General features: G+C 37.2%; 2 protein-coding genes, 1 long non-coding RNA gene and 2 gene segments (V, D, J or C); 4 read left to right on the top strand and 1 right to left on the bottom strand.

The window, feature by feature from the left end:
- The window catches only part of LOC100702154 (immunoglobulin lambda-1 light chain), a 95,331-nt gene that overhangs the window by 22,853 nt on the left and 54,349 nt on the right, over positions 1 to 18,129 (top strand). The window contains exon 3 of one of the 2 annotated variants that reach the window (XM_025900822.1): positions 3,347 to 3,351. The exons of the other annotated variant lie outside the window; for it this stretch is intronic. Within the exon in view, the coding sequence (XP_025756607.1) occupies positions 3,347 to 3,351 (5 nt within the window). The remainder of the gene's footprint in view (positions 1 to 3,346; positions 3,352 to 18,129) is intronic. 2 annotated transcript variants of the gene reach the window in all.
- ccdc177 (coiled-coil domain containing 177) overlaps positions 1 to 18,129 on the bottom strand; it is a 198,558-nt gene that overhangs the window by 138,030 nt on the left and 42,399 nt on the right. The window lies entirely within an intron of this gene.
- On the top strand, positions 4,084 to 5,439 carry LOC112843087 (uncharacterized). Its single transcript, XR_003215202.1, has 3 exons — positions 4,084 to 4,137; positions 4,214 to 4,789; positions 4,976 to 5,439. It is a non-coding gene; the product is annotated as an uncharacterized LOC112843087 (long non-coding RNA).
- On the top strand, positions 9,017 to 9,641 carry LOC109195934 (T cell receptor alpha variable 23/delta variable 6-like). The segment is given in 2 exon segments: positions 9,017 to 9,183; positions 9,293 to 9,641. Coding segments are annotated over 2 exon segments (357 nt in total).
- LOC109195933 (T cell receptor alpha variable 23/delta variable 6-like) lies at positions 16,717 to 17,441 on the top strand. The segment is given in 2 exon segments: positions 16,717 to 16,883; positions 16,993 to 17,441. Coding segments are annotated over 2 exon segments (357 nt in total).

Below are 18,129 nucleotides of genomic sequence, written 5' to 3'. Positions count from 1 at the left end.
TTTTGTACTTCAAAGCGGTCACATTTGAAGAACAATATAAAGATAATTTCAATATCATTTGGGTGGGAATACAGCAAAGAACGGCTCTCTGATAGTCAAAGTTGCACAACAAGAGCACAGTGCAGTGTACTACTGTGCAGCGAGAGAAGCACAGTGACAAAAAGCTCCTCTGAACACTACAAAAACTACACAGCCTTGAATCAGTGGTTTGACACAAGTATAGGGAATAAACTGATCTCAGACACCTGCTTTTGTGGTTTCAGTTTTCAACTGTGATGTTATTGTTGGTTCATTCTAATTACATCACACTAATAACATTTTTAATATATAATAAAAGTCAAAAGCAACAGCTTGTTTGTGGGTGATTCAGATGAAAATATGAGCATATTAGGATCTAAATCACAAGGATTACATCAGTCACACAGAAAGGAAATAACTGGTAAGTTTAAGTTTCTTTTAGTGTTACAGGAAAATTAATCGTTGCATCTCACTAATCAAAATAATTGGTCTTATCCCTGTGGGCTTTACAAAGTGGTGATTAGCATTTTCTATTAAATATTCATTAAAGAGGTTGCATGATTTACCAAAAAACCATGGCACTGACTAATGATATTCTTATGTGCTTAGATAAGGGTGAATATTCCATTTTAGTTCAACTAGATTTATCTGAAGCCTTTGACACCACTGATCATGGCATTCTTATTAACAGCACAGGCAGACGGATCTCTACAGGTCCCATCTCAGACTTTTGACACACTATAGAAAAAAAGTGGTTCATATTTGCCAGCTTTGCCACTGATTTTACTGACTTTGACAGATTTCTTTCTAATAAAATTAAAAATCCAAAAATGTTGGTGCATCTTGTGCAACCTTTGGTGGAGACCACAAAAAACTGTGGTCTTTGGATATTTTTAAATCTTCCAATAAAAATTTGGGCAGTTGCAGGAACTTTGTTGGCATTCCAATATTAAAGATTTACTTGGTGACCTGTATATTGCAAAAAACAAAAAAAAAGAAGAAAAAAGAAAAATTTTTCTTTAAGGTAAATAACCTTTCAATCCCTACCCACAGCTCATGACCTTAAGTTTGGTTTGAGAAAAATTAAAGTTTTCAAGAAATTGAATATAACTGAAAAACTTAGTGGGTTAGAAAATGACATTATACCGTTCATAGGAACCCAGCAGTATCACATAAAATGCCCACATAATATATTTGAAAATATAGGTCATAAAGACACCTCCAATTTAGAACCAAGTCCTTTCATAACCTGGCAGTATGTCTGTGGCGTAGTGGCTATTCAGAACACACAGCAACATCACTGGATTTCCGCATGGGAGGGGTTTACCAAGAAATGGCCTATGAATGATCTGGAGAACTGAATATACAGTTATGAAAGCATAGACAACTCAACAGCTCTGTTCTTGAGTTTAGTTATGCAACACAACATGATGATCACTTTCTTCTGCATAAGCTTTAACATTATCCTGGTGTCAGGTAACACACTCTTGTTAACTTTTTTAATTTTTCAAGATTTACTCTCATTCTATATTTTATATTGATCTGAGGTTGCTGATTATTAATTTTTACAGGTTCCTCACTCAGTGACCAAGTCCACCAGAATCCTGCTGATATGTATAAAGAACAAGGAAAAACAGCAGAAATCACCTGTTCACACACTATAGTCAACTATAATATAATTCTCTGGTACAAGAAAACAAACAGCCAACTGCAGCTCCTGGGATACATGGTAGGACCAAGCAAATTTCCAGAGCCTGGAGTGACTGTGACAATGGATGGGAGTGCAGATAAAGACAAGAACAGCACACTGACAATTAAAGATCTCTTCATGAACAGCAGTGCAGTGTACTTCTGTGCTGCTAGATACCACAGTGCTACATATCACTGACACTCAATACAAAAACCTCCTCACTGTCTTGTCATCTCATAACACACAGTTTCTTGCACCTGTATTCTAACCAACAAAGTTTTGTGATTATGATCCAGTACAGGAATGGGAGGTTCTTAGAGTGACTTAAAAATAAATAGCAGCAGGCTATAATATTTACAATATCGGCCATATCTCATTGTATCACTATGAGTGCTCGTAGAATTTGTTGTCTCATCTCTCTGTCTCCAAGGTACATGATGCTTGCAAGAGATAGCTAGACTTTAAAGATTGTCTCATCTCTCTGTTTGACAACCAATCTGATACAACAAAAGACTTGACTTTTGTCTTCCCAGTAGGTGGCGCTGGAGCTCAAGAAATACTGGTATCAAAACTTGTGTGGGCATGTTCAGCTTTCTCTCCTCTGTGTGTTCTGCTGAGACAGGTGGAGATTTCTTGTTAGCTGGTTTGCAGAAAATACTGCGTGCAAATCGGATATTTGGACAGACAGAAGCATCTTAATTTCCAGGTGACAGCCACCTCACCCCACTGCTTGCTTCCCCTGCAAACAACGAGCCAGCAGTTAGATTGCTACTAGCATTGAGTGTTTGTGTGAGAAGTCTGAGTATAAGCTAATAATTGAAATGTGAAAGCTGAAAAATGCATTCTGAAATCTGTGTGTTTTATATTACTGCCAATATGAGTGGTGAGTAAGCAAAGAATACTTCTCTATTTATAGTTCAGGTAAAGGCATCTGAGCACAGTGCAGTGCAGTAGTGTGCACTCTGAAAGGAAAACCCCTCCCATTAATACAAAAACTCAAAAACATCAAAGTGGATTGTGATCTCTTAAATAGATGCCAGCCAGCATAGTGCTCACTTCACTTTCCTTAGATCTTAGTTCAGTATGGTCACACAGTTGATCTGAAGTCAGATCCCAGTGATTTAAATCCTAAAGCCTTAGGGCACACAGTTTGACATGTTATCAAAGGAAGGTCAACATGATTAATTTTCTCTTTTTCTGTTGCTTAACAGGTAATAACATGTTTACCTAGAATAATATCTTCTAAACATGGAAACTGATCAGATTATATAAATGAGTCATATGTTTTGGTTTAAACTGAATGTTTTTTTTGTTTTTTAAAATATTTTTATCCAGGTGTATGTCTGGGTGTTGAGGTCCGTCAGTCTCCCTCTGAGTTCATCACAAAAGCTGGATCCAAAGTGGAGATTTTTTGTAGTCATGAAAAGACTGACTACAGGATGATGCTCTGGTACCAGCAGCTGCCTGGAGAGACAGCTATGAAACTCATCGGGTATTTGTACTACAAAGATCCCACATTTGAAGAGCAATATGATAATTTCAATATCACTGGAGATTTGAGTGTGAATACAGTAAAAAAAGGTTATCTGATTGTTCAAGTCGCAAAACAAGAGCACAGTGCAGCGTACTACTGTGCAGCAAGTAAAGCACAATGATAAAAAGTCCCTCTGAACTGTACAAAAACTCTGCATTATTTTTCATCATTGTGGTTTTGATAAAACACGCTCTGAAGCACCTGCTTTGGTGGTTGTCTAGTGGCTTAATCCATCCATAGAACAACATGTTAACACACCCATGTTTTAGTCTTATCTATCTAGGCATGTTGTTCAGATATGTACTCTTTATATAACCAGGAAGGAAGTCCAAATAATAACAAAGCAGACATGCCTCTACAAGCCTCATGAAATTTTTCAGCTAAGATTTGAAAAGATATCTTCATCTCAACACACATGTACATGCTTTAATGCCATGAAGTACTTAAGAATGCTTAAAGGTGGTGCAGTATAAATACCCACAGTTTGAGGTTATTACTATTCAGGTAAAGAAGAAGAATTTATCTTTTTTTTTTTTTTTTTTTTTAATCTATCAAAAAAACATTAAGAAAGGGGCTCTAACTGTGAATGATTTGCAGCAGAATGACACTGGTGTGTATTTTTGTGCTGTCAGCAAACACAGTGATGTGAGAAGTAGGAGAAGCTGTACAAAAACTGCTCAACAATTAATCTGATATTAGAGATGACTTGACTTTTATGTCCTCCAGTAGGTGGCGATGAAGCTCAAGAAATACTGATATCAAAACCTTTAGCAGCTGGTTTCAAGAGGAGGGCGTCAATAAAACTGTGCATGGCAAAATATTCAAGTCACTCACTTTTCTGTTTTCAGACAGAAGCTCATCATGCTGACAGTATTTAGTTTGTTTTGGCTCACTGGTAATCAAATGCATCATCCAAGTATCCCAATTTATATTCAGTTTATATGCTGATTACTCTTTTTCTCTTTTTCTAGGTGTTTGTCTGGGTGTTAAAGTTTCCCAAACACCTGTGGCAGTTTTCAGAAGACCTGGAGAAAACGTCCAGCTGGTCTGCAGCCATGAAAAAACCGACTACATGCTCATGCAGTGGTACCAGAAATCCCCTGGAGACCAGGCTCTGAAGCGCATTGGACATTTATATTACAACAACAAAGAGCATGAGGAAGTGTTTAAGACACATTTTAATATTAGTGGAGATTTGAGTGGAGAGAAAGCAAAGAATGCTTCTCTGTTTATAGTGGACCTAAAGGCACCTGAGCACAGTGCAGTGTATTACTGTGCAGCAAGCTATGCACACTGAGAGGAAAACCCCTCCCTGTAATACAAAAACTCAAAACCACCCACTTTAATGGTCTTATGGATCTAAACTGAACATACTCCTCCCACCTCTTGGTTAGATCCCGGCCAGTATAGTGTTCACTTTATTTTCATCTTAAAGTTTAAGACAAATCAGTAAAGTCCGACATCCAAACATAGCAAGTTCAATTTAAAGACACGTTATCAAAGGAGGGTCACAATGATTGTTTTTCTCTTTTTCTGGTGCCTGACAGGTAATACCTTGTTTACACACCATAAGATCCTGTTGACATTTATATTGTGTCATTAAGTGTATCATCTGTTATAATTTAACCAGAATTTTTTTATGTTTGTCTATTCAGGCGATGTTAACATGGAAATGGTTTCATTAAATGTGTCGGGTTACGGTCTAAATTGAATTTTCTTCATTCTCTATCCAGGTGTCTGTCTGGGTGTAGAGGTCCGTCAGACTCCCTCTGAGTTCATCACAAATGTTGAATCCAAAGTGGAGATTTTCTGCAGCCATAAAAAGACTGACTACAGGGTGATGCTCTGGTACCAGCAGCCACCCGGAGAGACAGCTATGAAACTCATTGGATTTTTAAACGTCAAAGCTGTCACATTTGACCAAGACCAATATAAAGATCATTTTGATTTTACAGGAGATTTAAGTGGGGATACCGCAAAAAATGGCTCTCTGATAGTCAAAGTGGCAAAACATGAGCACAGTGCAGTGTACTACTGTGCAGCTAGATATGCACAATGACAAAAAGATTCTCTGAACATTACAAAAACCCCACGGTCTGGAATCATCAGTGGTTTGAAAAAAGAAAAACTGATTTGAGACACCTGTTTTCGTGGTTTTGGTTTTTAATTTAATACAATTTTGCTGGCTTATTCCAATTTTACCAAACGTGTAACATTAGATTTCTGATGTGTAATAAAAGCTTAAAAGCAACCCAAGTTTTTTTTGGATAATTCAGGTGAAATAACAGAATAGAGATTCATGCTGGAGCTTAAGCTTACAGTAATTCATCACCAGAAAAAAAAAAAAAAAGATTCTAAGTTTGTTTGTTTTAGTTTTACAATGAAACAAATCTTTGCATCTTGACATGACCAACAGTGAAACAGTGAACATTAGCAGAACAAAAACATATAAAGTTAAATAGTAAAGAAAAAAAAAATATATATATATTTCAGTTGTCGCTTGAATATACAGATTCAGAATTATTGGGCACAATTTTTGTTATTTTGTCTTTGTAAATCACCACAGTGGACTTTAAATTAAACACACACAAAAAAAGATGTGATCAAAGTGCTGATTTTCAACTTTAATTAAATGGATTTAACGCAAGCACTGCTTTAAATGTTTATGAACTACAGCTTTGAACAGTCTCCCATTTTCAGTAGTTCACTGACTGAGAAGTAGTTTCATGGCCATGTGAGCCTGTTTAGTCAAAGAGTTGAAATGTATTTGGTAGCTTCAAACTCACAATTCAGTATGACATCTAAAGCGATATCAGTGCAAATGAAAGAGGACATAATAAGGCTGCACCTCCATCCCCACAGACCACCTTCATGTTGGATATGAACATGTTGTTTGACATCAAACATGAAGCCTTTAAACTTGTTTTCATCATCATTTCTGTGCTCTTGAATTAAATGTATTATTTAACTGTGGTGATGAGAAAAACTGTCTGCAAAATTAACAAGCTGATTAAAGCTGTAGCATGTCAAACATTATATTTCTTAATAATTGCATAAAAAAATAATATTTCAAAATAATCTGAGAAATTTTAAAACAATTATGGCTGTGTACTCGTTCATCATGTTAACTAATAAGAAAAATGACTGTGTTTTCCAGAACATCTGCCTGAAGGGGTGCTGCATCAAAATGCTGTTTGTTGCCAAACTGAAGAAATAGTTGCTGAGAAGTAGTTTTTCATTGTGGTAGTAGTAGTTTCATTGCCTGTGACAGACAAATGTTTAATAAAATTACAAATCCTAATAACTTCTGTCTTGTTAAATGTTGTTGAACACCTCAAAAAATATTTTCATATTTTCTCATTAAACTTGATTTGGTGTTTGTACCAGTGTGATAGCTTTATTACACTGGAACATGTTCTTCTTATTATTGTAGAGTCTTTACCTTCTAACATGGTCACCAGTGTATAACCACAGATTAGAACCACTACAGGGAGGCTGCACAGTCCTGAGGAAATAATCGTCCATTAGGTTATGATTTGTGTTACACATCTCTGTTCAGTTTAGGTCTTTGTTATTTGAAGTCCTGTCATAAGGTGGCAGTATGTCTGTAGTGTAGTGGCTCTTCAGAATCCACTGCATCACTGCCAATTTCCTGATGGGAGGGTTTACCCAAAAATGACATGTGAATGATCAGCAGACTGAATGCACAGTTATGAATGCACAGAAGACATAATGTTCATGAATGTAGTCATGCAACACAACATGATGATCACTTTCTTCTGCATAAGCTTTAACATTATCCTGGTGTCAGGTAATGCACATCAACTTTTCCATTTTCCAAGATTCACTCTCATATTCCTTGTTGTAATTTGTTGTGATGTTTTCATTGATATTTCTCACAGGTTCATCACTCAGTGACCAAGTCCACCAGAATCCAGCTGATATGTATAAAAATCCAGGACAAACAGCAGAAATCACCTGTTCACACCGTATAGATACCTACAATCAAATCCTCTGGTACAAGCAAACAAAAACTGGCCAACTGCAGCTCCTGGGTTACATGTTTATAACAAACCCATCTCTAGAGCCTGGAGTGACTGTGGCAATTGATGGGAATGCAAATAAAGACAAGAACTGCACACTGACAATTAAAGATCTCTTCATGAACAGCAGTGCAGTGTACTTCTGTGCTGCTAGATACCACAGTGCTACATATCACTGATCCACAATACAAAAACCTTCCAATTGCCAGTTTTTATCTCTTACAGCTCACAGACGTTTGCACCTGTATTCTAACCAACATTGGTCTTGTGATTATAATCCGGTAGTGGAATGGGAGGTCCTTAGAGAGAATTAAAACCTATAACCTCCACCTACCATTATAAATAGCAGCAGGCTTTAATATTTACAGTGCCAGCTGTATCTCATTGTAGAGCATCACTATGATTGCTCAAGCCCTCATTGTACTTGTTATCTCATCTCTCTGGCTCCAAGGTACATGAACCGCTCAAGAGATATCTGGACTTTAAAGATTTCTTTTCACCATCTAATGCCTGAACATTTTGCTCATAGAATTATTGGTATTAAATTATATTTTGTTCTTACAGGTCATTCCCAGGATGTGACTCAACAACCTGAAATCAGATGGAGTTATGTTAACAAAGCTGCAGAGATGAACTGCAGCCACAACAAAGATAAGGGCCATAACCAGATGTACTGGTATATTCAAAGACCAGGAGAGACCATGAGACTCATCGTCTACACAGTGTTTGGTGGGAAGCCGGACTATGGTGGAGCCTCTGAGAATAAATATTCAGCCAGCAAAGCAGCCATTGAGAACGGGGCTCTAACTGTGAATGACTTGCAGCAGAATGACAGCGGTGTGTATTTTTGTGCTGTCAGTAAACACAGTGATGTGAGAAGTAGGAGAAGCTGTACAAAAACTGCTCGACAACCAACCTGACATTAGAAATTACTTTCATCTCCTCCTGTAGGTGGCGCTGGAGCTCAAGAAATACCGATCAACACCTGCAGTAGCTGGTAAATGTCAGACATGTTCAGACAGGAGCTCATCATGCCAACAATATTCAGTTTCATTTAATTTAATTCAATTATTTTATATAGCGCCAAATCAAAACAACAGTTCCCCAGAGGTGTTTTATATTGTAAGGTAAAGACCCAACAATAATACAATAAAATAAGAATAATAAAAACAAAAAAAAATAAACAGAATACCCCCAATAGCGATTCGGTGACAGTGGTAAGGAAAAACCTCCAAACTATATGCTTTATGAAAAAGAAAAAAGTTTTGAGCCTAATCTTAAAAGTGGAGATAGTGTCTGTCTCCTAAATTCAAACTGGAAGCTGGAAGTTCAGTGCAGCTCATCTGCAACCACAGAAAGGCAGAAATTCCAAGTTATTAAGTGCACTGGACATTTGCATTACAACAAAGACTGTCATAATAAATGATGATGTGATGTTTGCTTCTGCCATTAGAGTTTGTGGGGGTATGTTCAGCTTTCTCTCCTCTGTGTGAGTTTAACATGAGTATGAAGATTTATTTTAATATTAATGGTGATTTGAGGAAAGCAAAGAATTCTTCTGTGTTTATAGTCGACCTACAGGCACCTGAGCACATTGCCTTGTACTACAGTGCAGCAAGCTATGGACACAGAGGAAAACCCCTCCCCTTAATACAAAAACTGAAAAAAAAACCCCAAAACATTTATTTTGTTGGGTTTTGAACTGTTCATACTCCTCCTACCAGCCAGCATAGTGTTCGCTTCACTTTCCTTTTAGGTCTTAGTTCAATGTGGTCACACAGTTGATCCGAAGTCACATCCCAGCAATTTAAATTCCTACAACTCTTAGGCTCATATAGTTTGACGTTATCAAAGGAAGATCAACATGATTAATTTTCTCTTTTTTTGTTGCCTAACAGGTAATAACTTCTTTACTTATCTGAACAAGGTTATCTGAACATGCACGGTTTCATTAAATGTGGCATTATGTTATGATTTAAACTGAATTTGTTTTCATTCTTTAACCAGGTGTCTGTGTGGGTATTGAGGTCCGTCAGTTTCCCTCTGAGTTTATCACAAAAGCTGGATCCAAAGTGCAGATTTCCTGCAGCCATGAAAAGACTGACTACAGGATGATGCTGTGGTACCAGCAGCTGCCTGGAGACACAGCTATGAAACTCATTGGGTATTTGTACTTCAAAGATGACAAATTCGAAGACCAATATAAAGATCATTTCAATATCACTGGAGATTTAAGTGGGAATACAGTAAAGAACGGCTCTCTGATAGTCAAAGATGCACAACAAGAGCACAGTGCAGTGTACTACTGTGCAGCGAGAGAAGCACAGTGACAAAAATCTCCTCTGAACACTACAAAAACTACACAGCCTTGAATCAGTGGTTTGACACAAGTATAGGGAATAAACTGATCTCAGACACCTGCTTTTGTGGTTTCAGTTTTCAACTGTGATGTTATTGTTGGTTCATTCTAATTATATCACACTAATAACATTTTACTATATAATAAAAGTCAAAAGCAACAGCTTGTTTGTGGGTGATTCAGATGAAAATATGAGCATATTAGGATCTAAATCACAAGGATTACATCAGTCACACAGAAAGGAAATAACTGGCAAGTTTAAGTTTCTTTTAGTGTTACAGGAAAATTAATCGTTGCATCTCACTAATCAAAATAAATGGTCTTATCCCTGTGGGCTTTACAAAGTGGTGATTAGCATTTTCTATTAAATATTCATTAAAGAGGTTGCATGATTTACCAAAAAACCATGGCACTGACTAATGATATTCTTATGTGCTTAGATAAGGGTGAATATTCCATTTTAGTTCAACTAGATTTATCTGAAGCCTTGGACACCACTGATCATGGCATTCTTATTAACAGCACAGGCAGAAGGATCTCTACAGGTCCCATCTCAACACAGAGTTTTGACAATCTATAGAAAAAAGTGGTTCATATTTGCCAGCTTTGCCACTGATTTTACTGACTTTGATGGATTTATTTCTAATAAAATTAAAAATCCAAAAATGTTGGTGCATCTTGTGCAACCTTTGGTGGAGTCCACAAAAAACTGTGGTCTTTGGATATTTTTAAATCTTCCAATAAAAATTTGGGCAGTTGCAGGAACTTTGTTGGCATTCCAATATTAAAGGTTTACTTGGTGACCTGTATATTGCAAAAAACAAAAAAAAAGAAAAAAGAAAATGAAAAAGTTTTCTTTAAGGTAAATAACCTTTCAATCCCTACCCACAGCTCATGACCTTAAGTTTGGTTTGAGAAAAATTAAAGTTTTCAAGAAATTGAATATAACTGAAAAACTTAGTGGGTTAGAAAATGACATTATACCGTTCATAGGAACACAGCAGTATCACACAAAATGCCCACATAATATATTTGAAAATATCGGTCATAAAGACACCTCCAATTTAGAACCAAGTCATTTCATAACCTGGCAGCCTGCTCAGAATTCACTGCATCACTGCCCATTTTTTGATGGGAGGGTTTAACCAGAAATGACAAATGAATGATCAGTGTAGCTGAATACACAGTTATGAAAGCACCGAAGACTTAACATGCAACTTCTTGAATATAATCATGCAACACAATATGATAATCACTTTCTTCTGCATAACCTTAAACATTATCCTGGTTTCAGGTAATACACCTTTTTTACTTTTTAATTTTTAATCCTTTACTCACATATTTGTTGTTTTATATTGTTGTGGGATTTTTTTGTTGACATTTTTCACAGGTTCCTCACTCAGTGACCAAGTCTTCCAGACTCCAGCTGATATGTATAAAAATCAAGGACAAAGAGCTGAAATCAACTGTGTACACAAGATAGCTAGCTATGATCGCATCTTGTGGTACAAGCAAACAGAAAACAGTCAACTACAGCTCCTGGGATACATGTTAAAAACCAAAGACGTGTTAGAGCCTGGATGGATGGTTGAAATCAAAGGGAGTGCAGATAAAGACAAGACCTGCACATTAATAATAAAAGATCTCACCCTGAACAGCAGTGCAGTGTACTTCTGTGCTGCCAGTTACCACAGTGCTGCACATCACTACACCTCAATGCAAAGACATCTTCACTGTTAGTCTTCTTACAGCTCATAGCTGCTTGCACCTGTATTCTAACCAACATTGGTTTTGTGATTATAACCCAGTAAGGGAATGGGAGGTCCTTACTGTGAGGACAAGCCTTTAACCTCCACCTTCCATTATAAATAGCAGCAGACTTAAATAATGGAAATCTCTCTCATCACATTGTACAGTAACACTATGATTGCTCAACCGGTCATCGCTTTCATATTCTCATCTCTGTGGCTTCAAGGTTCATAAACATTAATCATTTTTGTTCATGTAAGACCTGAACACGTTTGCTCAGAGCATTTTTAATATTCATTTATATTTTCTTCTTTCAGGTTTTTCCCAGGATGTGATTCAAGAACCTGAAATCAGATGGAGTTATGTTAACAAAGCTGCAGAGATGAACTGCAGCCACAAAAGAGATATAAGTCATAACCAGATGTACTGGTATATTCAAAGACCGGGCGAGACCATGAGACTCATCGTCTACACAGCTTTGGGTGGGGTGCCCGACTATGGTGGGGCGCCTGAAAACAAATATTCAGCTACAAAAGCAAAAGCTGAGAACGGGGCTCTAACTGTGAATGATTTGCAGCAGAATGACACTGGTGTGTATTTTTGCGCTGTCAGTAAACACAGTGATGTGAGAAGTAGGAGAAGCTGTACAAAAACTGCTCAACAATTAATCTGATATTAGAGATGACTTGAGTTTTATGTCCTCCAGTAGGTGGCGATGAAGCTCAAGAAATACTGATATCAAAACCTTTAGCAGCTGGTTTCAAGAGGAGGGCATCAATAAAAGTGTGCATGGGGAAATACTCAAGTCACTCACTTTTCTGTTTTCAGACAGAAGCTCATCATGCTGACATTATTCAGTTTGTTTTGGCTCACTGGTAATCACATTTATCATCCAAGTATCCCAATTTATATTTAGTTTATATGCCGATTACTCATTTTCTCTTTTTCTAGGTGTTTGTCTGGGTGTTAAAGTTTTCCAAACACCTGTGGAAATTTTCAGAACACCTGGAGAAAATGTCCAGCTGGTCTGCAGCCATGAAAAGACCGACTACGTGGTCATGCAGTGGTACCAGAAATCCCCTGGAGACCAGGCTCTGAAGCGCATTGGACATTTATATTACAACAACAAAGAGCATGAGGAAGTGTTTAAGACACATTTTAATATTAGTGGAGATTTGAGTGGAGAAAAAGCAAAGAATGCTTCTCTGTTTATAGTGGACCTAAAGGCACCTGAGCACAGTGCAGTGTATTACTGTGCAGCAAGCTATGCACACTGAGAGGAAAACCCCTCCCTGTAATACCAAAACTCAAACCCAATAAAGTGAATGGTTTTAAACTGAATGCAGTCGCCCCACCTTGTTGTTAAATCCCCGCCAGTATAATTTTCACTTCACTTTCCTCTTAAACCTCAGTCAGTCGAATCCCAGTAATTAAAAAGTAAACTCTAAAACAAATCAAAGGAATATAAAGATGATTCCCTTTCTTGTCTTCTGGTGTCTGACAGGTAATAACTTGTTTGCATAACATAAAATTATCTGAAAGTGTGAATGTTTATGATTTAAACAAAATGTTTTTGTTTTTTTTGTTTTTTTTCCTGTATCCAGGTGTCTGTGTGGGTGTTGAGGTCCGCCAGACTCCCTCTGGGGTCATCACTGATGTTGGATCCAAAGTGGAGATTTTTTGCAGTCATGAAAAGACTAACTACAGAGTGATGCTCTGGTACCAGCAGCTGCCTGGAGAGACAGCTATGAAACTCATCGGGTTTTTAAACTTCAAAGCGGTCACATTTGAAGAACAATATAAAGATGATTTCAATATCACAGGAGATCTGGGTGGGAATACAGCAAAAAATGGCTCGTTGATAGTCAGAGATGTACAAAAAGAGCACAGTGCAGTGTACTACTGTGCAGCTAGAGAAACACAGTGACAAAAAGCCCCTCTGAACACTACAAAAACTCCACAGCCTGAAATCATCAGTGGTTTGACACAAGAAAGGGAATAAACTGATCTAGAACACCTGCTTTTGTGGTTTTGGTTTTCAATTTTTATATAATTTTGCTCTAATGATGCCACACTGATAACATATTTAATACATAATAATATGTCAAAGACAAGATGTCATGTGGATGATTCATCTAAAAATAATGGTATATAAGGAGCTAAACTGAATATTTATTAAAAAAAACAAAACAATTTAGTTGCAGCTGAAATCTACATGTCCATATTTATTAGCACAATGACAGGATTTTTGTAATTGTGTCTCTGTAAACCAACACAGTGGATTTTAATACAAACAAGATGTCTGACCTGACTGATGCTGACTTTCAGCTTTAACTCAGTGAGTTTCACAAAAAACTGCATTCACTTTTTAGACTTATAAAAAGTTCCCAATTTTCAGAGGTTAAAAAGTTTTTGAACAATTGACTAGCAAACATTTTTATGACCATGTGAGCGTGTTGCCTAATTATTCCATGAAAGATTAAGCAGTGGTAAGTGTTTAACAATTAGTGTTGAACTTGTATTTGGAAGCTTCTCAATGAAACATTTCAATATGACGACGAATGACATGCAGATGAAAGTGAGGAAGGCAAAAACCATATTGCAAAATAAAAAATCAAGTTTTTAATAAAAGTGAATATAGCCAAAACATTTAAGGTAGAAATACCTCATACTGTCCCTATACAGTATGATGGTTTAAAGCTCATAGAAAGGTTCTGGTAAAGATTGAAAATGTGTAACCAAAAACTAAAAGATACTATTTTAAGTCCTTTGATAAGCTGGCAGTATGTCTGTAGTGTAGTGGCTCTTCAGAATCCACTGCAACACCACCCAATTTCCTGGTGGGAGGGTTTTAAAGAAATGGTGTATGAATAATTAGCAGAACTGAATATACAGTTATGAAAGCAAGGAAGACATACCAGCTCTGTTCCTGTGTTTAATTATGCAACACAACATGATGATCACTTTCTTCTGCATAAGCTGTAACATTATCCTCGTGTCAGGTAACGCACTCTTGTTAACTTTTTTTTGCTTTTCAGGATTTACTCTCATTCTATATTTTATATTGATGTAAGATTTCTGATATTTCTCACAGGTTCCTCACTCAGTGACCGAGTCTACCAGGATCCAGCTGATATGTATAAAAATCAAGGAGAAACAGCTGAAATCACCTGTTTACACAGTATAGATAACTATGATCAAATCCTCTGGTACAAGAAAACAAAAAGCAGCCAACTGCAGCTCCTGGGATACATGTATGGAACAAGCCCATCTCGAGAGCCTGGAGTGACTGTGACAATTGCTGGGAATGCAAATAAAGACCAGAACTGCACACTGACAATTAAAGATCTCTTCATGAACAGCAGTGCAGTGTACTTCTGTGCTGCTAGATACCACAGTGCTACATATCACTGATCCACAATACAAAAACCTTCCAATTGCCAGTTTTTATCTCTTACAGCTCACAGACGTTTGCACCTGTATTCTAACCAACATTGGTCTTGTGATTATAATCTGGTAGTGGAGTGGGAGGTCCTTAGAGAGAATTAAAACCTATAACCTCCACCTACCATTATAAATAGCAGCAGGCTTCAATATTTACAGTGTCAGCTATATCTCATTGTAGAGCATCACTATGATTGCTCAAGCCCTCATCGTACTTGTTATCTCATCTCTCTGGCTCCAAGGTACATGAACCGCTCAAGAGATACCTGGACTTTAAAGATTTCTTTTCACCATCTAATGCCTGAACATTTTGCTCATAGAATTATTGGTATTAAATTATATTTTGTTCCTACAGGTCATTCCCAGGATGTGACTCAACAACCTGAAATCAGATGGAGTTATGTTAACAAAGCTGCAGAGATGAACTGCAGCCACAACAAAGATAAGGGCCACAGCCAGATGTACTGGTATATTCAAAGACCAGGAGAGACCATGAGACTCATCGTCTACACAGTGTTTGGTGGGAAGCCGGACTATGGTGGAGCCCCTGAGAATAAATATTCAGCCAGCAAAGCAGCCATTGAGAACGGGGCTCTAACTGTGAATGACTTGCAGCAGAATGACAGCGGTGTGTATTTTTGTGCTGTCAGTAAACACAGTGATGTGAGAAGTAGGAGAAGCTGTACAAAAACTGCTCGACAACCAGCCTGACATTAGAAATTACTTTCATCTCCTCCTGTAGGTGGCGCTGGAGCTCAAGAAATACTGATCAACACCTGCAGTAGCTGGTAAATGTCAGACATGTTCAGACAGGAGCTCATCATGCCAACAATATTCAGTTTTATATTGTAAGGTAAAGACCCAACAATAATACAATAAGAATAATAAAAACAACAACAAAAAAATAAACAGAGAAAACCCCCAATAGCGCTTCGGTGACAGTGGTAAGGAAAAACCTCCAAACTATATGCTTATGAAAAAGAAAAGTTTTGAGCCTAATCTTAAAAGTGGAGATAGTGTCTGTCTCCTGAATCCAAACTAGAAGCTGGCTCCAGAGAAAAGGGAGCCAGTTGAATGGGAAGGAAAGCTGAAGGCTCTCCTTCACATTGAACTTTTAAATACTCTAGGAACCACAAGTTAGCACTTGGGGCTGAGAGAAGTAGGAGAAGCTGTACAAAAACTGACCTTATAATAATGGGCCGATACTCTACTATAAGGTCATTAAGATAAGATGGGGCCTGATTATTCAAGACCTTGTATGTGAGGAGCCGGATTTATTATGGATTATTAGTAATCACATTTATTATTTAAAAATACTACTTCATATTATCTTTAGTTTAGATGTTATCATAAATAGATAGAAAAAAGATTATAAAGAACAGATTATGAATGATAAAGCATCTTGAGGCAACTGTTGTTGTGACTTGGCGCTGTATAAATAAAATAAAAGGTGTTGCAGGTTACCAAACACCTGTGGAAGTTCAGTGCAGCTCATCTGCAACCACAGAAAGGCAGAAATTCCAAGTTATTAAGTGCACTGGACATTTGCATTACAATAAAGACTGTCATAATAAATGATGATGTGATGTTTGCTTCTGCCATTAGAGTTTGTGGGGGTATGTTCAGCTTTCTCTCCTCTGTGTGAGTTTAACATGAGTATGAAGATTTATTTTAATATTAATGGTGATTTGAGGAAAGCAAAGAATTCTTCTATGTTTATAGTCGACCTACAGGCACCTGAGCACATTGCCTTGTACTACAGTGCAGCAAGCTATGGACACAGAGGAAAACCCCTCCCCTTAATACAAAAACTGAAAAAAACCAAAACATTTATTTTGTTGGGTTTTGAACTGTTCATACTCCTCCTACCAGCCAGCATAGTGTTCGCTTCACTTTCCTTTTAGGTCTTAGTTCAGTGTGGTCACACAGTTGATCCGAAGTCACATCCCAGCAATTTAAATTCCTACAACTCTTAGGCTCATATAGTTTGACGTTATCAAAGGAAGGTCAACATGATTAATTTTCTCTTTTTTTGTTGCCTAACAGGTAATAACTTCTTTACTTATCTGAACAAGGTTATCTGAACATGCACGGTTTCATTAAATGTGGCATTATGTTATGATTTAAACTGAATTTGTTTTCATTCTTTAACCAGGTGTCTGTGTGGGTATTGAGGTCCGTCAGTTTCCCTCTGAGTTTATCACAAATGTTGGATCCAAAGTGGAGATTTTCTGTAGCCATAAAAAGACTGACTACAGGATGATGCTGTGGTACCAGCAGCTGCCTGGAGACACAGCTATGAAACTCATTGGGTATTTGTACTACAAAGATGACAAATTTGAAGACCAATATAAAGATCATTTCAATATCACTGGAGATTTAAGTGGGAATACAGCAAAGAACGGCTCTCTGATAGTCAAAGTTGCACAACAAGAGCACAGTGCAGTGTACTACTGTGCAGCGAGAGAAGCACAGTGACAAAAAGCTCCTCTGAACACTACAAAAACTACACAGCCTTGAATCAGTGGTTTGACACAAGTATAGGGAATAAACTGATCTCAGACACCTGCTTTTGTGGTTTCTGTTTTCAATTGATGTTATCGTTGGTTCATTCTAATTATATCCCACTAATAACATATTTAATATACAATAAAAGTTAAAAGCAACAGCTCTTTTGTCGGTGATTCAGATGACAATATGGGCATATTAGGAATTAAAACACAAGGATTACATCACACAAAAAGGAAATAACTAGGAAATCTCCCAAGTTTAGTTTCTTTTAGTGTTACACGGGGAAATTAATCTTTGCACCTCACTAATCAAAATAATTGGTCTTATCCCTGCGGGCTTTACAAAGTGGTGATTAGCATTTTCTATTAAATATTCATTAAAGAGGTTGCATGATTTACCAAAAAACCATGGCACTGACTAATGATATTCTTATGTGCTTAGATATGGGTGAATATTCCATTTTAGTTCAACTAGATTTATCTGAATACCACTGATCATGGCATTCTTATTATTCTTAACAGCACAGGCACTGCTTGCAGATGGTTCTCTACAGGTCCCATCTCAACACAGATTTTTGACAAACTATAGAAAAAAGTGCTTCATATTTGCCAGCTTTGCCACTGATTTTACTGGCTTTGATGGATTCATTTCTAATAAAATTAAAAATCCAAAAATGTTGGTGCATCTTGTGCAAACTTTGGTGGGGACCACAAAAAACTGTGGTCTTTGGATATTTTTAAATCTTCCAATAAAAATGTGGCGGTTGCTGGAACTTTATTGG

The sequence above is a fragment of the Oreochromis niloticus genome, linkage group LG19 (assembly GCF_001858045.2).
Source record: "Oreochromis niloticus isolate F11D_XX linkage group LG19, O_niloticus_UMD_NMBU, whole genome shotgun sequence".
Classification (NCBI taxonomy): Eukaryota; Metazoa; Chordata; class Actinopteri; order Cichliformes; family Cichlidae; genus Oreochromis; species Oreochromis niloticus.
The sequence above is the reverse complement of the archived record's forward strand: the minus strand, read 5'-3'. Positions and strand labels throughout refer to the sequence as shown.